Source organism: Carcharodon carcharias, chromosome 14 (genome assembly GCF_017639515.1).
Source record: "Carcharodon carcharias isolate sCarCar2 chromosome 14, sCarCar2.pri, whole genome shotgun sequence".
Lineage (NCBI taxonomy): Eukaryota > Metazoa > Chordata > Chondrichthyes > Lamniformes > Lamnidae > Carcharodon > Carcharodon carcharias.
This window is the reverse complement of record NC_054480.1, coordinates 1848222-1872502: the sequence shown is the minus strand read 5'-3', so window position 1 is coordinate 1872502 and position 24281 is coordinate 1848222. Positions and strand designations below refer to the sequence as shown.

The window sequence follows — 24281 nt, the reverse complement described above, 5'->3', positions numbered from 1 at the left end:
AAAGAGTTAGCTACAGAAATAGTGGATCGGCTGGTTATGATTTTCCAAAATTCCCTAGATTCTAGAGCAGTCCCAGCAGATTGGAAGTTAGCAAATCTAACATTGCTATTCAAGTAAGGAGAGCAAAAGAAAACAGGGAACTACAGGTAACATCAGTCATCAGGAAAATACCGGAATCTGATATTAAGGAAGTCTTAACAAAAATCTTAGAAAATCAAAGTATAATCAGACAAAGTCAATATGGTTTTACAAAGGGAAATTGTTTGGCAAATTTATTACAGTTTTTTGAGGGTGCAACGAGTAGGTTAAATAAAGAGGAACCAGTGGATACAATGTGTTGTACATTTGGATTTCCAAAATGCATTCGATAAGGTGCCACACAAATGGTTAACACACAAGATAAGGGCTCAATGGGTTGGCGATAACATATTGGCATGGATAGATGATTGTTAACAGAGAGGAAGCAGAGTAGGGACAAATGGGGCATTTTCAAGTTGGCAGGCTGTGGCTGGAGTGCCACAAGGGTCAACGCAGGGGTCTTGGTATTTACAATCTATATTAATGACTTAAATAAAGATACAGAGAGCAATGTATCTAAGTTTGCTGGATGATACAAAACGAGGGAATGCAAACCATGAGGAGGACATGCAAAGAAATATAGCCAGGTTAAGTGAGTGGGTATCAAGATAACAGATGGAATATAATGTTCGGAGGTTTTCTAAGAATAGAAAAATAGGATTTTTTTATGAAGGCATGAAATTTGTAAATGTTGATATTCAGAGGGACTTGAGAGAAGGAACACTGTTAGTATGCAGGTGCAGCAAGCAATTCGGAAGGCAAATGGAATGTTGGTCTTTACTGCAAGGAGATAGGAGTACAAGAATAAGGAATTCTTGCCACAATTGTATTGGGTTTTGGTGAGGTAACATCTGGGGTATTGTACACAGTTTAGGTGTCCATATTTAAGGAAGGGGATACTTACAACAAAGGTTCACTGGGATAAAAGGGTTATCCCATGGTGACAGGCTGAATAAATTGGGCCTTTATTCTCTGGGGTATAGAAGAATGAGAGGTGATCTCATTGAAATTTACAAGATTCTAAATAGGCTTGACAGGGTAGTCAATAAGAGGTTGGTTTCCCTAGCTGGAGAATCTGTAACATGGACACACAGGCACAGGGTAAGAGGCCAATCGGTTAAGATTTAGATGAAAATAAATTTCTTCAATCAGAGGGTTGTGAATCTCTGGAATTCCTTACCCTAGTTCCCTCTAAATATATTCAAGGTTAAGATGGACAGATTTTTGGTCTCACGGAATCAAGGGAAAAAGGGAGCAGGTGGGAACCTAAGAGTTGAAACCAAAGATGAGCCATGACAGTATTGAATGGTGGAACATGCTTGTAAGACTGTATGGTCAACTCTTGCTCCTGTATCGCATGTACATACGTGAGGGATCTATGACTCTGAGAAACTCTGGGGTTCTTCTCAGCACAGAGTTTAAAAATAGATCCAATGGAGATTTTAATAAAGTTAAAATGGAAAAGCTGTTCTTACTGGCCCTCGAATCAGTGACTGGAGATTACAAATCTAAGATCAATAACAAAAGAATGAAGGAGGATAAATTTACCCACTTAGTTTGGATTTTGCTTCTACCAATGTTTCTCATTGGGCATTCCATATCCAAATAACTCTTTGCATAAAAAAAACTTGCTTCTAACCATTCCCACCATCTTCCCATCACAGGTTTAATGTCCAGCTAAACAATGACCTGACTCATGGCCCAACTGAGGGGTAGACCTTTGATAATGTCGAGATTACATTCACCATGTCTAGTTTGGGACTCAAAACCACAAAATTCTGTGTGGAGGCAACAGTGAGACCAACTAAACCAAGCAGGACCTCACAGAATTGATACAGCCATTCGGCCCATTGTATCTGCACTGGCTCTCCGAATGAGCATTTCACTTAGCGTCATTCTCCTGCTTTCTCCCAGTAACCCTGCATATTGTTTCTTTTCAAATAATCATCTCATTTGCTCTTGAATGCCTCAATTGAACCTACACTCTCAGGCACTGCATTCCAGACCAAATCACTTGCTGTGTGTAGAAGCTTTTCCCCCTATTGCTTTTGCTTCTTTTGCCTATTACTTTAAATCCATACCCTCTCACTTTCGATGCTTTCGCAAGTGACAACAGTTTTCCCCTATCTACTCTGTCTTTTCTGCTCATGATCTTGAATACCTCTATCAAATCTCTTCGCAGTCTTCTTTTCTCCAAGGAAAAGAGTCCCAGCTTCTCCAATCTTACTTCATAACTGAAGTTCCTCATCCCTGGATAAAATTCTCGTAACTTCTTCTGCACTTTCACATCTTGCCTAAAATGTAGCACCCAGAGCTGTGAGCAATATTCCAGCTGAGGGCTAACTAGTGTCTTATATAAGTTCAACATAACCTCCTTATTCTTGTACTCTATGCCCCTATTAATAAAGCCTAGGATATCATATGCTTTATTAACTGCTCTCTAGACCTGTTCTTCCATAGTTAATAACTTATGCACATATACGCCCAGGTCCCTCTGCTCCTGCACCCCCTTTATAGTTATACTGTCTCACCATGTTCTTCCTACCAAAATGTATCACCTCACATTTCTCTGCATTGAACTTCATTTGCCAACTATCTGCCCGTTTCACAAACTCGTCTATGTCCTTTTGAAGTTCTACACTGTCACTCTCACAGTTTACAATGCTCCAAGTTTTGTATCATCTGCAAATTTTGAAATTGTGCCTTGTACACCAAGGTCTAGACCATTAATATATATCAGGAAAAGCAAGGTTCCCAATACCAATTTCTGGAGAACTCCATGACAAACATTCCTCCAGCCTGATAAACATCCATTAACCATTACTCCCTGCTTCCTGTCACTCAGCCAATTTTTTACCCATGTTCCTACTGTCCCTTTTATTCCATGAGCTATAACTTTTCTCACAAGTCTGTTGTGCAACACTGTATCAAATGCCTTTTGGAAGTCCACTTACGCCACATCAACAGCATTGTCCCAACAACCCTCTCTGTTACCTCTTCAAAAACTTAAGGAAATTAGTTAAACACGATTTTCCCTTGAGAAATCCATGCTAGCTCTCCTTAATTAACCTGCATTTGTCCACGTGGCTTTTAATTCTCTCCCGAGTCATAGTTTCTAGAAGTTTCCCCACCACTGAAGTTGAACTGACTGGTGTGTAGTTGCTGGGCTCAGCAATTACACCCATTTTTGAACAAGAGTGTGACGTTTGCAATTCTCCAGTCCTCCGGCACAACCCGAGTGTAAGGAAGGTTGAAAAATTATGGCCAGTGCCTCTGCAATTTCCTGGATTGATAGAGGACTAAGGCCAAGATGTACCAGCCAAACCTGCTGCACCCAAACTGTGAATCTGTTAAGTGCGATAAAATCAGAGACAGAAAATACCCTATTTATCTCCTTCGCTCTTGATACTTACTAATTTCTGTATTTGACGTAGAATTCTTCAATCTCCTGCAGCTTCCCACCGGGACTCTGTTGAAATACACAAAAATTGAAGTCAATGATGCTGAAAAGTTGTTTAATTGTTCACCCACAATGCTCAATGAATCTTTTCACAGTCAGACATTTCAGCACAGGCAGCATCCATGGGGCCCATGGGTGACTCCATACAATTTCACACTCTAATCCCTTTTCTTTTACCCACTAGCATTTGTTTCCTAAAGTATCTTTTCCAACTATCTATTAAATGTCATAATTTACATGGTTTCATTAGCTACTAGCAGAAAAGTACCATTCGTAATAAAGAAAAGATGCTCTCTATCTCCCCACTCGTTGCCCCCAACCCTTTCCTGGTATGAAGCCAGAAACTGCATACCTCAATACCAAATCACCAGTGGAACCAACCTTTTATGGTTTACCCTTACAAGCCCTTACATAATTGACTACTTATAATAGATAAAAACACAGAGATAAAAAACAGAGACAGCCCAAGCTCTCCCCATCTCATCACAACAGCCCACTCTTCTTCATTCACACTAAATTTGGATTGGAATCCTACAGTAATGGTAGCTTGTCCTGCTTTATTACAGTTGCTCAATACAAAACTACCCTCACTAATTTCCCTCACTACCAATACCATCCCAGTTCATCAACAACTTCAACCGATAAGGTCCCACACAAGAGATTAGTAAACAAAATTAGAGCACATGGGATTAGGGGTTATACTGGCATGGACTGAGAACTGGTTTACAGACAGACAAGAGTAGGAATAAAAGGGTCCTTTTCAGGTTGTCAGGCTGTGACTAGTGGGGGGATCAGCTATTCATAATCTATATCAATGATTTGGATGTGGTAATTAAATGTAATATTTCCAAGTTGGCAAACGACACAAAACTGGGTGGAAGTGAGAGTTGTGAGGGGGATGCAAAGACACTTCAAGGGGATTGAGACAGGCTAAGTGAGTGAGCAAAAATTTGGCTGATGGATTAAAATGTTGAGAAATGAGAGGTTATCCATTTTTGTAGAAAATACAGGGTATTTCTTAAATGGTGAGAGGCTGCGAAGTGTTGAACTTCAAAGGGGCTTGGGTGTCCTTGTCCTAACATGCAGATACAGCAAGCAATTAAGAAAGTAAATGATATGTTGGCGTTTCTTACAAGAGGATTTGAGTAAAGGATAAAGATACGAATATATGTATAAACAAAAATATAAATTAGGTGCAGGGCGAGGCCAGTCGGCCCTTCGAGCCTGCTCTGTCATTCAAAAGATCATGGGTGATCTGATTGTAACTTCAACTCCACACTCCAGTCTACCACTGAAAACCTTTCACTCCCTTGCCTATCAAGAATCTATCTACCATTGCCTTAAAAAAAATTCAGACTCTGGTTCCACCACCTTTTGAGGAGAGCTCTAAAGACTCTCAACTCAAGAAAAAAAATTCTCCTCATCTCTGTCCTAAATGGGCGACCCCTTGTTTTAAAGTGGCCTCCCTAGTGGTAGATTCTCCCACAAGAGGAAACATCTCTCCACATCAACCAGGTCAAAACCCCTCAGGATCTTAGCTAAAAGCAAAATACTGAGGATGCTTGAAATCTGAAATAAAAACATAAAATGTTGAAAGAACTCAGGTCTGGCAGCATCTGTGGAGAGAGAAACAGGGTTAACGTTTCAAGTCCATATGGCTCTGAAGAGTCATACAGACTCGAAATGTTAACCCTGTTTCTCTCTCCACAGATGCTGCCAGACCTGCTGAGTTTTTCCAGCATTTTCTGTTTTTATTCCCTTAGGATCACCTCTTATTCTTCTAAACTCCAATAGATACAAGTCTAACCTGTCCAACTGTTCTGCATGAGACAACCCGCCCAATCCAGGTATTAGTTTAGTAAGCTTTCTCTGAACTGCTTCCAATGAAGGAGACAATACTGTACACAGTACTCCAGATGTGGTCTCACCAATGTCCTAAATAATTGAAGCATAACCTCCCTATTTTTGTATTCAATTCCCCTCACAATATATGATAACATTCTAGCTGGACCTACATACTAACCTTTTGTGATTCATGCGCTAGGACCCCTATATCCCTCTGCATCCGAGCTCTGTGATCTCCCAGCTTTTAGGTTATGTGCTTCTTTTTTACTTTTCCTGCTAAAATGGACAATTTCAGGCTTTCCCACACATTATACTCCATTTGCCAGGTCTTTTCCCACTCACTTAACCTATCTACATCCCTTCGTAGCCTCCATGTGTTCTCTTACTATCCAACCTATTTTTGTGTCATCAGCAAATTTAGCTGCCATACCTTCGGTCCCTATATAAATTGCAAAAAGTTGAGGCTCCAGCACTGATCCCTGTGGCACACCACTTGTTACAAGTTGCCAATCAGAAACGGACCCATTTATGCTACTCTCTGTTTCCTGTTAGCCAGCCAATCTTCTATCCATGTCAATATGGTACCCCCTATACCATGAGCTTCTATTTTTTCGCAATAACATTTAATATGACACCTTATCAAATGCCTTCTGGAAATCTAAATACAATACATCCAACGATTCCCCTTTATCCACAGCATATGTTACTTCTTCAAAGAACTCTAATAAATTGGTTAAACATGATTTCACTTGCACAAAGCCAAGCTGACTCTGCCTGATCACCCTGAATTTTGCCAAGTGCCCTGCTATAACATCTTTAATAATAGCTCTATGACAAATGTTAAGCTAACTGGCCTGTAATTTCTGGCTTTCTGTCTCCTTCCCTTTTTGAATAAAGGAGTTACATTCACTAATTTCCAATCCAATGGAACATTCCCAGAATCTACGGAATTTTGAAAAATTAAAATCAACACATCAACTCTCTCACTAGGCACCTTTAAGACCCTAGGATGAAGTCCATCAGGACGCGGGGACTTGTCAGCCCGCAGCTCCAACAATTTGCTCAGTATCACTCCCATGGTGATTGTATTTTCCCGAGCTCCTCCCCCCACTTCTATTTCCTGATTTGCAGCCATTTCTGGGATGTTACTTGCATCCTCTATAGTGTAGATCGGTGAAAAATACCAGTTCAGTTCAGCTGCCGTCTCCTTATTTTCCACTATTAATTCCCCAGGCTCATTTTTTATAGGACCAATGCCCACTTTGTTAACTCTTTTTTTAAATACCTATAGAAACTCTTACTATCTGTCTTTATATTTCTAGCTAGCTTTCTCTTGTACTCTAATTTTTTCTTTATCTAATATTTCCTCAGCAATCTTTTGGTCTTTTTTGCTGTTTTTTATATTCTGTCCAATCTTCCAACCTGCCACCCATCTTTGCACAATTATATGCTTTTCCCTTAAGTCTGATATATTTCTTGATTTTTTTAGTTAACCATGGATGGTAGCCCTCCCCTTGGAATTTTTCTTTCTCATTGGAACGTATCTATTCTGTGAATTCTATATCCCCTTAAATGTCTCTATAGACCTAACCCTTAGCCTAATTTGCCAGTTCACTTTAGCTAGCTCTGTTTTCATGCCTTCATAATTGCCCTTATTTAAGTCTAAGATTCTTGTCTAGGGCCCACTCTTCTCTCCCTCAATTTGAATGTAAAATTCAATCATATTATGATCGCTGCTACCTAGGGGCACCTTCGCTATGAGGTCATTAATTAATCCTATCTTGTTGCACAATATCAGGTCTAATACAGCTTGCTTTCTGGTTGGTGTCAGAATATGCTGTTCTTTATTTCAAAAACATTCTATGAACTCATCAAGGCTACATTTGCCCATCTGATTTTCCCAGTCTATATGCAGATTAAAATCCCCCACGATTATCGCCATACCTTTCTGAAAAGCTCCCATTATTTCTTCCTTTATACTACCCCATTCTGCTGTATGGTTGCTTTTAGGGGCCTGTACACCACTTCCACAAATGACTTCTTTCCTTCATCATTTCTCATCTCAACCCAAACCGCTTCTACACTCTGGTTTCCTGAACTTAAGGCATCCCTCTTTAATGTGCTAATATTATCATTAATTAACAGAGCCACTTCTCCACCTTTTCCTAGCTTCCTGTCCTTCCTAAGTATCACATATGCTTTAAGATTCAGGTCCCAATCTATGTTATCCTGCAGCCATGACTTTGCAATGGCTATCAAATCAAAAGTATTTATTTCTATTTGCACTCTCAATTCCTCTGTTTTGTTTCGAGTGCTACGTGCATTCAGGTACAGAGCCTTTAGTTTTGTCCTTTTATTATTTTTGTAACTTGTAGACTTATCTGCTGATTTACTCTTAGATTTGTACTCCCTTGTACTCTCTGTCCCTTCCTGTCACAATCTTTATTATTTCCCACATTAATACCTTTCTCTCTTGCTTTTTCTGCACTCATTGATTTACTGCACCTTCCCAAATTTTATCCCTTGCTTTCACTATTTACTTTAAAACACTCTCTAATTCCCTAGTTATGAGGCTTGCGTGAACACTGGTCCCAGCACAGTTCAGATGTAGACCATTCCAACGGTATAGCCCCACTTTCCCCAGTGCCCCACAAACCGGAACCCACTTCTCCCACACCAGTCTTTGAGCTACGTATTCATCTCTTTAATTTTATGCCCCCTATGCCAATTTGTATGAGAATATTACCTTTGAGGTTGTGCTTTTCTAATTTAGCGCCTAGCTCCTCAGACTGTCTATGTAGAAACTCTTTCCTAGCTCTACCTATGTCTTTGGTACCCACAACTGGATCCTCCTCCTCCCATTACAAGTTGCTTTCCAACCCTGAGATGATGCCCCGAGCCCTGGAACTAGGCAAGCAATAGAGCCGCTTGAATCTTTGCTCTTTGCTGCAGAGAACAGTGTCAATGCCCCTCATTATGCTGTCCCCTACTACCATTACATTTCTTTTTGATCCCCCCGCTTGAATGTATTCCTGTACCACGGTGCCATGGTCAGTTTGCTCATCTATCCTGCCACCCTCACTCTCATCCAAACAAGCTGAGAGAACCTCAGACCTATTGGACAATTGCAGGGGCTGACACTCCTGCCTTCTGGGTCTCTTTACCTGCCTTACTTGCAGTCACACCATGCTGTCCCTGACCAATGACCAAATTAGAAGGCCCTATCCTAAGTGGTGTGATTGCCTCCTGGTAGAAAGCATTCAGGTAACTTTCCCCCTCCCTGATGTGTCACAATGTCTGCAGCTCAGCCTCCAGCTCAGTGGCTCTGAGCCAAAGCACCTCAAGCCCCAAACACTTACTGCATATGTGCTTGCCCTGGATCACACTGGTATCCAGGAGCTCCCACATGTTGCAATCTGGATACATCACCTGTCTTGCCATCTTTAATGGGTTTTAATTAATTACCTAATTATATTATTCACTTATTTATATTCCTTTTTTTTTAGACATTTCATTAACCTCAGCACCAGTTTGCTTACTATTTTAAACCTTAGGACTGGAAAAGACCTTAACCACTTACCAGATATTCACCAAACAGCTAGCTCCTTTCCTACAGGGTGAAAAAGGTAGAAAATACAAAAGGAAAGGAACACCTCCTTCCCATCCTCACTGAACTCCCCCACTCACCAAAGGCCCAGCTGTGTACTCTGTTCCAAAGCTGCACTAAAGGACCCTGAATTTATAGTAAACTGAACTAGAGCTGGAGAAACCAGGTTCAATCAGTTAGCTAATTAACTACTCAGCTCTCTCAGCACAGAATGTTTACCCTGCCTAAGACTGGAAGAAAGAAACTTAGTATACTTACACAGTACTTTCCAGTTAATGCTAATTACAGACTAGACTTTTTAAGATCAAGATTAACAGCACTGTGAACATTCCTACACCACATGGACTGCAGCAGTTCAAGAAGGCAGCTCGGCACCACCGTCTCAAGGGCAATTAAGGTTGGCAATAAATGCTGGCCTAGCCAGCAATGCCTACATCTCGTGAAATAATGATTAAAAAATGCTAACAGCTTTACCGCTCCACCTCCTTCATTAATCCCAAGGCTGTTGTACATTCTATAACTGCCTGTTTCACATTAAGACCTGGGTGAGTCAACATTTCAATGAATGTTATATGAAAGAAAAGTTATCCTCTTCAGCTCTGGCAGCACTTAAAAGTTGTGACATTCACCCATCAGCCTCCCTGGCTGCTACCCAGTACCAAGTCTGAGGTGTCAAGCCATGGTGCTCTACTTCAGATAAAAAGTGAGCTTCTTTCGAACATTCACATCATTAGCAGAACTGCCATCTCTCCACATTGTAGCTCAAACCCAAATCTTCCAATGGTTAGCACCTCAGCTTAGTTTTTTCAAGTGTACTCTTCACCAGTCTTGCTTGCTGTCCACTGCAATTCATGCAGAACAATGAGTCCTGCCACCAGGCTACCCTCCCTCCATCACCTACAGTGCCCCACACTCCAAATTCCTGATCTTTTGTGAAGCTCCAATGTGCCAATTAATTGTTTTTAAAATCTTCATCCTCGCTTTCAAACCGCTACATGGTCTTACCTCACTTGAATTCACCTGGAGATTTGCATCGCATGTCATTGAACACACCCTTCAATCGCTATGTCCTCATATGCTTCCACCTCAACTCCACCGATGCTTCTTTCTTCCACTACAACTACTGCTCCACAGCCACCAATCCTTAAATCTCTCTGTACCTTTCCAAAAGGCCTATTTCTTTGACTGCGTTTCTGCTCCATGCCTAAACTTTTCCCCTTGTTAGATGGATCCTATATCCATCGAAAGGGAAGGTACACTAAAAATAGGCCTTTCCAAATAGTATATCGCACCAAATCCCAACAAGTACAATATACCAGTAGGATAAGGAACAAGAGCATGGAGCAGGATTGTCCAAGAGCAAGTAACCTGCACCGTTCAGCCAGGCAGCATTTGTCAGCTACAACCAGCCATAGGTGACAATTTGAACAACTCACACGGAGATGATATTCATTCTCCTGGGTCCAAGGTAAATAGGAACATGGAAACAGCAGTGCCTTGACTGTCCCTCACCAATCAGCCTATTTCCAATTCTAGCGTTCTTACCTAATGCTCTGAACTGCATCACTGCCACCCAGCTACAGCCTCATTCCTATCACTCGCTACTCAAATTCCTTCTCCTAGTTTGAATTATACCCTGTATAATTGAATTATAATTTGAATTATACCTGCTCACAGTCTAATCTCCAACTGCTCTAACACCTGTGCAGGTTCATCCCCTCCACTACTTACGGGCATGAGGAACAGAGCTAGGTCATTCAGCCATTTGGGCCTGTTCCATCATGCAATCGGCTTCTCGTTAGACTGTACCTCAACTCCATTTACCTGCTTTTGATCAATATTTCCTGACACCCAGAACTAACAAAAACTTGCTGAAATCAGTCTTGATAACTTAAATTGCCCCCAGCATCCACACTGCTTTTGGGAAAGGAAGTTCCTGATTTACACTGCCAACTGTGTGGAAAAAAATTATTCCTGGGACAGAATTGGAAACACATGGTCCAGTGCTGATCTAACCAATCCGGACTCTCAGCTATTCTCTTCCCGTACCAAGAAGCTATAGTGTGGTTCTTAGACACAGGCAATAAAATTGAAGTATAATTTAATAGCCCCTCAAACCCAGACAAGTTGCTTTTAGATGATCATCAGGGAAGGTTTGGAGAAGGATCTTATAAACAAATAAATATTCAGCATACAGAGTTGCCCTGTCTCAGTCAATACCTCCATTTACTACATTGTGCATTGTAACTGAAGAACAAGGGTCATACAGACTCAAAAAGTTTACTCTGTTTCTCTTTTCACAGATACTGCTAGGCCTGCTGAGATTTTCCAGAATTTTCTGTTTTTGTTTTTATCTTAGCACATTGTAACGTGTTGTCTTACCTCCTTCTGCACTGTGCGCATGGCCAGTATCTTCTCAATGACAGCAGATTCATCTTCCTCCTGGTTCTCCTGCAATAGGTGAGAGTACATGGTCAAATATTGATGTATAATACTTCCACTGCTGGGTAGGGATGGGGGAGAGAGCGAGCGAGAGCGAGACAGATATAGAGGGCTGAAAACAGCGGAAGCCCTAGGAGTATAGAAAAGTGTGGGGGGTACTTAATAAAGTTATCAGGAGAGGAAAGAGGGGGCATGAAAAAACACTGGCGGGCAAGATAAAGGAAAAGCCCAAGGCATTTTATAAATATATTAAGGGCAAGAGGATAACCAGGGAAAGAATAGGGAGTCATTAGGGACCAAAGTGGCAATCTGTGCGTGGAGCTGGAAGTCGAAGGTGAGGTTTTGAATGATTACTTTTCATCTGGTTTCACTATGGAGAAGGACAATATAAGTGTAAAAATCAGGGAGCGGGACTGTGATATACTTGAACAAATTAACATTGAAAGGGAGGAGGTATTAGCGGCTTTAGAGGGTTTAAAAGTGGATAAATCCCCAGGCAAGGGAGGAGATTGCAGGGGCTCTGACATTAATTTTCAAATTTTCTCTGGCTACAGGAGAGGTGCCAGGGGACTGGAGGACAGCGAATGTGGTACCATTTTTCAAGAAGGGTAGTAGGGATAAACGAGGTAATTAAAGGCCAGTGAGTCTAACATCAGTGGCAGGAAAACTATTGGAAAAAATTCTGAGGGACAGAATTAATCACCACCTGAAGAGGCAGGGATTAATCAAGGATAGTCAGCATGGCTTTGTCAGGGGGAGATCATGTCTAACAAAATGAGGTGATTAGTTGTGTAGATGAGGGTAGTGCAGTTGATGTAGTCTACATGGACTTCAGTAAGGCTTTTGACAAGGTCCTGCATGGGAGAATGGTCAAGAAGGTAAGAGCCCATGGGATCCAGGGAAATTTGGCAAATGGATCCAAAATTGGCTTAGTGGCAGGAGGCAGAGGGTGATGACCGAAGATTGTTTTTGCGATTGGAAACCTGTGACGAGTGGTGTACCTCAGCGATTGGGGTGCTGGGACCCTTGCGATTTGTAGTATACATTAATGATTTAGACGTGAATATAGGAGGCATGATCAGTAAGTTCGCAGATAACACAAAAATTGGTGATGTCGTAAATAGTGAGGTGGAAAGCCTTAGATTACAGGACGATATAGATGGACTGGTAAGATGGGCAAGGCAATGGCAAATGGAATATAATCCTGAGAAGTGTGAGGTGATGCATTTTGGGAGGACTAACATGGCAAGGGAATACACAATGAATGGTAGGATCCCAGGAAGTACAGAGGATCAGAGGTACTTTGATGTACATGTACATAGATCCCTGAAGGCAGCAGCAGGTAGATAAGGTGGTTAAGAAGGCATATGGGATACTTGCCTTTATTAGCCGAGGCACAGAATATAAGAGCAGGGAGGTTATGTCAGAGCTGTAAAATGCTAGTTAGGCCACAGCTGTAGGACTGTGTGCAGTTCTGGTCATCACATATAGGATGTGATTACGCTGGAGAGGGTGCAGAGGAGATTCGCCAAGATGTTGCCTGGGCTGGAGAGTTTCAGCTATGAAGAGAGACTGGATAGGCTAGGGTTGTTTTCCTTAGAGCAGAGAAGGTTGAGGAGGGACCCGATAAAGGTAAACAAAATTGTAAGGGGCATAGATAGGGTAGATAGGAAGAAACTTTTCCCCTTTGCGGAGGTGTCAATAACTAGGGGGCATAGGTTTAAGATAAGGGGTTTAGAGGGGATTTGAGGAAAACTTTTTTCACCCAGGCGGTGGTTGGAATCTGGAACACACTGCCTGAGGGGGCGGTAGAGGCAAGAAAACTCACAGCACTTAAGAAGTATTTAGATAAGCACTTGAAACCCTATAGCATATGGGCCAAGTGCTGGAAAATGGGATTAGAATAGATAGCTGCTTGATGACCGGCGGAGAGAAGGGTCCGTTTCTGTGCTGTATAACTCTTATGACTCTATAACTATGACTGGGGTGGGGGTTGGCGAGGTGAGAGATATAGACAGCAGAAGAGAGGGAGAGAAAGAGAGGGAGAGAGAGAAAAGAGAAAAACCAAGTCATGTGACAGTTATTTACAGGCTACTAGTTGCCCTTCATGAACAAACCCTCAAAACAAGCGCTGGCCAATGTAAATGGAGAGTCCCTAATGGCCGTGGAGCTCAGATTTCTTAAGATGCACAATTGCATCATGAGATTAATGAGAGAGAGGTTATCATTTTACAGCAAAGGGCTGTATAGGTAGAAAGGCTGAACGATTGGGATCAGGAGGGCGGCATTCAGTTCCTCAATCCTGCTCCACCATTCAACTTGATCATGGCTGATCTTCACCTCCACTGTATTTACTCACCTTTGCTCCATATCCCTCGATAGCCTTACCCAACAAAAACCAATTAATCTTTGAGAGTCTTGAGCTTTCTAATTGACTCACAGGATCCACAGCCTTTTGGAAGGAAGGGTGTGGTGGGGGAGAAAAGTTCCAGATATACACTACCCTCTTCTCAGTTTTGCTCCTGAGCAGCCTAGCAAGATTGTGCCCTCTTGTTCTGGACTCCCCCACCATTTTCTCATCCTATCTACCCTAGCGAATCTTTTAACATTTTAAGCTCTTTGATTGGACCATCCCCTCAATCTTCTACAGCCAAGGGAATACAAGGATATATATTCTATGCAACCTGTCCTCATAATTTAACCTACAAATCCATAGAAAGGTTACAGCACAGAAAGAGGCTATTCAGCTCATCATGTCTGTGCCGGCAGAAACAGAATGAAAAAAAGAATTCTAATTCTAATCCCACCTTCCAGCACTTGGTCCATACCCTTGCAGGTTACAGTCCTTTAGGTGCAGATCCAGGGGTCTTTTAAATGAGTTGAGGGTTTCTGCCTCCACCAGCAAACCAGGCAGTGATTTCCAAACACCCGCCACCCTCTGGGTGAAGAAGTTTTTCCTAATGTCCCCACTAATTCTTCTACCAATTACCTTAAATCCATGCCCCCTGGTAATTGACCTCTCTGCCAAGGGAAACAGGGCATCTCTGTCTACCCTGTCTAGGCCCCTCATAATCTTGTGCACCTCAATCAGGTTACCCCTCAGCTTCCTTAGTTCCAAGGAAAACAAACCCAGCCTACCCAATCTTTCCTCAAGCTGCAATTTTCAAGCCCTGGCAACATTCTTGTAAATCTTCTCTGCACTCTCTCCAGAGCAATTATGTCCTTTCTGTAATGTAACTCAGAACTGTACACAAAATTCCAGCTGTGGCCTAACCAGCATTTTATAAAATTCCATCATTAGATCCTTGCTTTTGTATTCAATACCTCGTCCACTTCCGGTGAACTGGTGCTGCACCCTGACTTCACCATCAACGGATTTTTGGTCAAGAGGGGAAACAGTGTACTTGTTTATTTACAGTACCAGACCCTTCATACTTATGTGCACCCCCATTCAAGATACCAGTCCCCTTCTTTTCTTTAAGGAGAACAATCCTTTTTTAATGACTGGAATATTAAAAGTCTTTCCAGGCTCATCTTTAGGTAAAAACATGAATCTGAATGCTGCAAAGTGGCAATTAAATAATAGCAGACAAATAATTATACAGTTTAAATCAACCCTGTGACCCCAGGCCATTATTATTACTCACCAACACACAAAAAGCTTTGCTTCACTCATGTTGATGATCTGATGAAAAGCCATTGACTGAAATATTAACTCATTTCCACAAATGCTGCCTGACCTCCTTAGTAGATCCAGCATTTTCTCTTTTTATTCCACTTAATTAGTATGAGAAATCAAATGAAATGCGCCATTTTGCAAACTCTAAAACAAGGGTACACAGGAGAATTACTATAATGATGCCAGGAATTAAGGACTTCAGTTATGTGTGGAAAGTGAAGATGCTGGGATTAAAGGGAACGTGTAGATGTGGTGCACTTGGATTTCCAAAAGGCATTTGACAAGGTGCCACATCAAAGATAAGAGCACATGGTGTAGGGGGTAACGCATTAGCATGGACAGAGGATTGGCCAGCTAACAGGAAGCAGGGAGTAGGAATAAATGGGTCATTGTTGGGTTGACAAGCTGTAACTAGTGGAGTCAGTGCTGGGCTCTCAACTACTTACAATCTACATCAATGACTAATGAAGGGGCTGAATGTATGGTAGCTAAATTTGACAATGACACCAAGATAGGTAGGAAAATAAGTTGTCAAGAAGTGGTAAAGAATTTACAAAGGGATATGGTGAGGTTAAGTGAATGGGCAAAAACTTGGCAGATCAGAGTATAATATGGGAAAATGCAAACTTGTCACCTTTGACAGGAAGAATAGAAAAGCAGCATATTATTTATATGGAGAGAGACTGCAGAACTTGGTGGGAGAAGGATCTGGGTGTCCTGGTACATAAATCACAAAAAGTTAGCATACAGGTACAGCAAGTGATTAGGAAGGCAAATGAAATGTCAGTCTTTATTACAAGAGGAATGGAATGTATAAGTAGGGGAGTTTTGCTGCAGCTCTTGTGAGACCACATCCTGAATACTGGTCCAGTTTTGCTCTCCCTATTTGAGAAAAGGTATAATTGCATTAGAAACAGTTCAGAGAAGGTTCACTCGACTCATTCCCAGGAGGAAGGGTTTATCTTACAAAGCAAGGTTAAACAGGTTGGGCCTATACCCATTGGAGTTTAGAAGAATGATCTTATTGAGACATATATGATCCTGAGGGGATTTGATAGGGTGGATATTGGAAGGATATTTCCTCTTGTGGGGAGACCAGAATATCAAGACACAGTTTAAGAATAAGAGGTCTCCCTTTTAAGACAGAGATGAGGAGAAATTTTTTCTCTCTGAGGGTCGTTATCACAGAATCACAGTGCAGAAGAGGTCCTTTGGCCCATCGAGTCTGCACCGACACGTGAGAAGCACCTGACCTTCCTACCTAATCCCATTTACCAGCACTTGGCCCATAGCCTTGAATGTTATGACGTGCCAAGTGCTCATACAGGTACTTTTTAAAGGATGTGAGGCATCGCCTCCATCACCCTCCCAGGCAGTGCATTCCAGTCCGTCATCACCCTCTGGGTAAAAAAGTTTTTCCTCACATCCCCCCTAAACCTCCTGCCCCTCACTTTGAACGTATGTCCCCTTGTGACTGACCCTTCAACTAAGGGGAACAGCTGCTCCCTATCCACCCTGTCCATGCCCTTCATAATCTTGTACACCTCGATCAGGTCACCCCTCAGACCTCTCTGCTCCAACGAAAACAACCCAAGTCTATCCAACCTCTCTTCATAACTTAAATGTTTCATCCCAGGCAACATCCTGGTGAATCTCCTCTGCACCCCTTCCAGTGCAATCACAGTCTGTGGAATTCTCTTCCTAAGAGAGCAGTGGAGGCTGTGTCATTGAATTTATTCAAGGCTGAAATGGACAGATTTTTGATAGACAAGGGGGTCAAGGGTTATGGGAGGCGGATGGAAAAGTGGAATTGAGACCACATTCGCATCAGCCAGTATTTTACTGAATGGTGGAGCAGGCTCAAAAGGCCTTATACTCTTAAGTCCTATGCTTCCTTAGAGCAGAGACGGTTATGGGAAGATTTAAAAGACGTGTCCCAAAGTATGTTAGCATAAACAAAGTAAAATTCTTTTCACTGGCAAAGGGTCAGTGATAACCAGAAGAGACAGATTTAAGATATGTAACAAAAGAACCAGATAGCAGATAAGGATTATTTTTTCTTTTTACACAGCATGTCCTGAGGATTTGGAATGCACGGCTTGAAAAATTGGTGGAAATAGATGCAATAATAAATTTCACAAGGAAATTGAACTTGTCGCAAATAAGCATCAACAGGACTTTTGAGGAAAGAGCTAATTGGATTGCTCTTTCAAAGGGCCAGCACAGGCACAACCGGCAGAATGGCCACCTTCTCTGCTGTATGAATCAATGATTCTATGAATCAAACATTGTTTCCATAACTGAAGTAACACCAAATCTTACACACTCCTGGACACAGGACTAGAAATGGTCAACCTCCAAATTCTCCGCTTTTCTCCATTCTATCACCACTATGGCCATTGTTCCTCTCAGCTCTCCTCCTCCAAAGATCTAAACACATCCCACCCTGTGCACACATCTCTAAGCACATCCTCCCTTTGATGATTTTAAGGCACAATCTATTTCTCCATCCATCATTCTTTTTCAGGATTTGAAAACCTATTCCACTTAGCTTTTCTATATTTCTGCAATCTGCAACCTTTTAAAACCTAAGCTTGGTGTCCCTCAATATTTCTTATCCAGCTCTGGCAGCCATGACCCTGAATCTAATTCTCACTAAACACGTTTTAGGGAGACAGAAATGATCTCAAATCAAAGAAAATAAACAACCAATATTGTCTCTAATGCACAAAATATTAAACACTGACTGTTTCAATGATAGGTACAGCTTGAGGCATAAGACGCAGACTGAACACTTCACTGGACACCATGGTGTCGATTTTAACTTCCAAAATTAGCATTAATGAGGCAGTATTAGATTCATGTGATTGATGTGCATATCATCCCACTATTGCCAACACTTCACCCTTGCCGATTTACAAGAACCTACCACTACACACCTGAAATGCCCCCTGTTTCTGGCAGTTGGTCCCCTTTAATATGTAAATTAAAGACCTATGACATACATAGGTCACCAATTGCCATTTTAGGACAGAACCAGCCAGAATCTACACCATGCAACAACAACAATTTGCATTTATATAGCACCTTTAACATAATAAAACATCCCAAGGTGTTTCACAAGAACAAAATCCAGCAAATGTAGACACCAAGTCATGTACAGAGATATTAGAACAAACGACCAAAGAGGGGTAAATCTTAAGCAGTGTCTTAAAGTGGAGAGGTAGAGAGATTGAGAGAGGGAATTCCAGAGCTTAGGATCTAGGCAGCTGAACAAACATACATGTAAACTGATAAAGACAGAGACTGAGCAATATGAAAGGCACAAAATTACACAGCACTCCTGAAAACAGTATTTCAAAATTAATTCAAACCTATATATTGGCTCTTAGCACACACGATGTTTTGGGGACCCTCAATGAGATTACAACATCACTGATAGTATCCCCTTGTTCAACATGGGCAAAAACATGCCAAAAATTCACATATCTATGTATGACACAGTCATATCAAGAATTAGTTCAATGCTCTTTAGACTGAATAACAGACTCAAAGTCACTGAGATGATCAAACCTAATTTGACAGACTTCTTGAACTTCACACAATGGTTCTATTTTATACGCCGAGAACCTACAGACTGAAATTTCTGTCAACATTGTACAAGGTTTTTCAAGTTTCTCATGCAACACTAAGAACCAACATAGTTGAGTCATCCTGAATTTCACCAGAAGTCTCTGCATCAAATTTGGTGCAATCCATTAACATTATTTAGGTTTTACTTAAAACCATCAAAATACTTAGATTGCCTTGCAATTCAGTGTAGTCATCTGATTTTGAATGAAGGAATTCCTGCAAGGAATGTCACCGCACAGTCATTGATGCAATATTCCACAAACACAGACACGAGAGCCATACAATGACAGGAGACCTCCAGTGTGAGAAGTTAAAAACGCCCCAATCACTACACATTTTGACAAACAAATCCAGAGTCCAATCTGTAACGCCATTCAATTATTCATCACTGGAGCCATTTCATCAACAGAAGTATGGATCAATCTAGACACCAATTCATATTCAAGTGTGGACCAAAAGAAAACCTTTAGCCCTAACCACCACCGTGCTCAATCTAAGACTTCCTAACTTGACACTATGCCTCAATGGAAGGGATCACTCCATCGCCAACAGCCAGCCATTCTATCGAAACTTTGAGCTCCATTCTCCAATGTTATGGTCCTCAAACAGAATGAACTGCTGGTTACTTGAATCCTCTGAAAACATGGCCCAAGCCCTCCCCAAAAGGTTCAGTGATGTCCCTATCTGCTCTCTACTTAAACATCTTACCGTCGTCTGGTTTCCTTTCTGTGAGGACCCAGAGTTCGGAGAAATCCGCCCTGCTCCCAGTACAGCAATTGTTTCACCGGCATCATCGACAACTTTGAAGTCCAAGTCTTCATTGTATTTCCTTCGTTTTACTTGACGGCCTGATCGTCGCTTCTACCAAATAAACAAGAAACTTGCGTCATTAAGACAGCATCTCAGAAACTGTCACAACTACGCTAAACACAGTCTACATAGCTTAGTTTGGGCGGGAGGGCTGGGCCAATGCTAGAATGTTGGTCACTCCAAGGGCTGATTGACTGGAGCTATGGCTGGCTGATAAAAGAAAGGAACTTGTCCTGTTTAGAAAGCACAATAACTACCATCTCCAGTCATTCTTCAGCAACTCCAACTGTCTACAGATACACGTGTACTCTTCCTCCTTTATTCCTTTCAACAATCCCGTTCTTAATGTCCACTCAATTTCTGAGCGTGTAGGCCATTTCTTCAGGCAGTTTGTTTATTCCAGCTGGTCTTCCAGTTACATTGGGTCTCTTGAAAGTTAACACAGGGAAGTTTAAAAAAATATCCTGCTCACATCAACTTACTTCCTCAGCACAACACACTCCTGGAGTCAAGGAAGCAGTAATAAGGTAATGTTCCTGAAAATAGACCTGGATAACCCCTACCTTCTATCATCGCCTGCCTTCCCAATCAACTGACATTAATTGCTACGCGTCCATGCAAATCCTCAATAAGCTGCAAAAAATAATGCATGTCCTTTAATTATAAGTGTATATTTTTGAAATAAAGTGATAAATTATCTGAGAATATAGCACAAGTCTTCAATCTCGGTACAATTAAAATATAAAACTATCTTGCTGTCCCCTCAATAATGGTATTAAGGCCATGGACTATATCAATGGCATTCATGGTTACGTAGAATGTACAGCACAGAAACAAGCCATTCCGGTGTTTCTGTTCCACACCAGCCTCCTCCCACCCTTCTTCACCTCAGCATATCAGCACATCCTTCTATTTCTTTCTTCCTCGTGTTCATCTAGCTTCCACTTAAATGCATCTATACTATTCACCTCAAGTACACCTTGTGGTATTGAGTTCTATATTCTCGTCGTTCTCCAGGTAAAGAAGTTTCTCCTGAATTCCCGTGTGGATATTTTAGTGACAAGTTATTTAAGAACATAAGAACATCAGAAATAGGAACAGGAGTAGGCCATTCGGCCCCTCAAGCCTGCTCCAACATTCAATAAGATCATGACTAATCTCTTGCGTTTCAATTTACACATTCCCATCTACTCCCAATAATCTTTGATTCCCTTGCCGAACAAGAATCTAAATCTGCTTTAAAAATATTCAATGACCCCGCCTCCACCACCTTCTGAGGCAGTGTTCCAAAGACGCACAACCCTCAGGGAAAATATTTCTCCTCATCTCTGTCCTAAAAGGGCAACCCTTAATTTTAAAACAGTGGCCCCTAGTTCTGGACTCACCCACCCTTTCAGTGTCCACCTTGTCAAGGGCATTCAGGATCTTGTATACATCAATCAAATCGCCCCTCATTCTTCTAAACCCCCTCAGTGAAAACAAGTCCAGTCTGTCCAACCTTTCCTCATAAGGCAATCCACTCATTCTAGGTATCAATCTAGTAAACCGCCTCCAATGCATTTACATCCTTCCTTAATAGTCTATTACGGCCCAGAGTTTTGGTCTCACCCACAAGTTAAAACATCTTCTCATCATCCACCCTATCAAATCCTTTCATAATTTGAAAGACCTTTATCCAGTCACCCCTCAACCCTTGCTTTACTCGAGAAAAGAGCCCGAGCCTATTCAATCTTTCCTAATAGTCGGCATTGGCTATTGTATTCTACAAACTTACAATTCAAGACATGGCATGACAAAAATCATACTAAAACAATAACTGATTGGCATAGTTTAATCTCTAAATATTAATCCCCAAACCCACACTCTTCAATAATTTTAGGGCAGAAAACTTCACAGTTCTGAGATGCTCTCCAGACCAGGGCCTGGTTCAGATAGTAACACTACCCCAAACATGAAAAGCCCAGGGACACAGGGAGAGGTACAGCAATTGGTGTTTGTCTTCCTGTCATGGCAACTTCCGGCAATGCAATCAATTTCAACCAAACCTGGTACAGAGGCCGATAAGGTAGCACCACTTCTGTCAGTAATCAGATTCTGGAAGTGCTTTCATTCCAACTTTTAAAGCGGCTTGGTGGTTTGCAACCAGACAATGCAGTTCCTCATTATTACACAGCCTGAGGTGAACTTCTGATCTCCTCTTGGAAATTCTCAATATTCCCAACTGTCGCCTTCCATCACTCTTGACTCGTCAGATAATTCACAGGATGATGATGATCTTTAGACACTTACCAAAGAAGTGATCCAAAAAGTTCTCACTTACGCTGAGAGAGAACAGGCTTGGTACCGTTTACCAAGGCAATCCTATTTCAAGTCATTCAATTTTAGATTGCAACAACGTTTTCAAACCATTTTTCCTGTTCCATCACCACTCGCCAATCAAGATCCATCAATTTCATGGCAGACCTCTCAAATTACCAACTAAAAAATAAACTTTACCATTTTGACATGTAACAGGTTTCACTGCAAACATGTACATAAATGTATACATGCACATTACATATACACATATTTAAACACACACATCTATCCATCCATAGAAAAAGGAAAAATTAGCAGTTGCTCAAAATCAAAATAAAACAAGATGAGCAAATAGAAAACTTCCAGGTTGATCAGAAAATAATTCTTGTTTATACAAGTCACATTTCCAGTCACTGCTGCAACTTAAGAGGCAAGTAGTCGTTTGGTAGTACAGAACTTGAGTATTGCTGAAAAAAGAAACATGTCTAAATTTGTTGTCTTGCACTCATTAGGACACTCGGAAGAATTCCAACATAAAGGGGAAAACAACAATTTATATTGTACGTGCACAGTGCTGATTGGTTGGCAAGTGGCGTTGCCATGGAGAATACACCACTGATGGTGACTGACAGTGAACTGCCAAGCATGTCTTGATATTTAAACCAGGCAGCCCAACCCTACTTGGTCAAGGCATTGCCCTGAGGAATGAGTCAGCAAAGGGCTATCACTTATTCTGTTTAGCTGAAACAGGCACAGTGTTATGTACATCTTCTCTCTGTCTGCAAAGAACAAGGCCATGTATTAATATATGCAGCTTCCAGTACACATAAATGCATCACATTGCAAGGCTGAATAATAATCTCAAATGGTTGTCATCGTAATTCTTAGCACATTGAGGATTAATTAGCAAATGTTGTCCAATCATGAAATCACATCTAATGTTAGACACTGTGTTTTGAGTTTTGCAAGCACGGGCTGGTTGGGTTCGGTCTGCACCCTGCCTATTGCGAACAGCGTCAGGGACATGCTGTTTGATACAATCCGCCAGTTTTGGGACATACGGCCTACATATCTAGCATCACACTGGCACTGAAACTCATATATCACATTACTCATTTGTGAGATAGGCAGAACGTCTTTTTGGCTTGACAACAGCATCCTGTTAGGGGCGAATACCACTTGTGTTGCTACTGCATAGTAGCAGTGTGAAAAAGTTGGTTCACCTGCTGTTCAAATTTTTGAGATACCTTGCCCTTCTGGGCACTTTTCAGGGCCGAAAATGTCGGCCTTAGGACCATTCATGAGTCTGCATGATATACAGCACGAAATGATCTGATCAGGGTAGCCATTACCCTTTAGGATGCCTTATTTCAGCATCAAGCTTGCACGGTGAGCAAATGGCTTGGGTCCCATCTACAAGGCTGCCACTAAGACCAATCTTATAGTATGTGGAACTGTAAGAATTCCAACACATATATTGACCAGGAAAGTAGGCTTAGGTAGACTGTGGTAGAGAACTCCCTGGCAGATTTCTCAACAGGTGAAGCTAGCTGCTTCACACTGCTACTATGAGTTATGTGGTATATGAATTTCAGTGCCAGTGTGATGCTAGGTATGTAAACCATATGACACCAACAGCGGTAGATTATATCAAACAGCATGTCCCAACCACTGTTCGCAATGGGCAGGGTACAAACTGTACCCAACCAGCCCGTGCTTGCAAAACTCAAAACACAGTGTCCAACATTAGATTTGATTCCGTGATTGGACAACATTTGCTAAATCCTCATAGTGCTAAGAATTACGCTGAAACCAATTTAAGATTGTCAGTCGGGCTCGCAATGTGGTGCATTTGTGTGTACTGGAAGCTACATAAATACAAAGGGCCCTGTTCTTTGCAGGCAGAAAGAACATATACATACAGTATTTCGGCTAAACAAAATATGGAACAGTCATTCGCTGACGCATTCCTCAGGGGAATGCCTTGACCAAATAGGGTCAAGCTGCCTGGTTTAAATTTCAAACAATACTTGACAGTTAATTGTTAGTCACCATCAGTGCTGCATTCTCCATGGCAATGCCAGTTGCCAATCAATCAGCACTCTCTTCAGATACATTATAAATTATTGTTTTCCCCTTTTTACTGGTATCCCTGTGCATGGCCTGGTGAGTGCAAAATGTAAAACTTGGGACATGTCTCTTTTTTCAGCAATACTTAAGAGGCAAGTCTTACGCTCATTTTAGTCAGGTCAGTGGTCCAGACCTGCACAATGCCTCTGCCAACTGAAAAGTAAAAACTGAGATTCATAGTTTTTCATTGGGTAAGAGGATTGAGCGATATGGAGCCAAGACAGGTAAATGGAGTTGAAATGCAAATCAGTCAATGGCAGAACAGCCTCGAGGGACTGTATGTCCAGCTCCTGTTCCTT

The 24281-nt window shown here is 41.6% G+C and overlaps 1 protein-coding gene across 3 annotated transcripts in view; it reads right to left on the bottom strand.

Moving 5' to 3' along the window:
* Window positions 1-24281, bottom strand: part of chd6 (chromodomain helicase DNA binding protein 6) — a 242710-nt gene that overhangs the window by 116992 nt on the left and 101437 nt on the right. For 2 of the 3 annotated variants that reach the window (XM_041204558.1, XM_041204557.1), the window contains exons 4-6: window positions 19453-19605; window positions 11373-11441; window positions 3492-3547 (exon numbers count right to left, since the gene is read on the bottom strand). In XM_041204558.1, coding sequence (XP_041060492.1) covers window positions 3492-3547; window positions 11373-11441; window positions 19453-19605 — 278 coding nt within the window. The remainder of the gene's footprint in view (window positions 1-3491; window positions 3548-11372; window positions 11442-19452; window positions 19606-24281) is intronic. The other variant, XM_041204559.1, reaches the window with a different exon arrangement.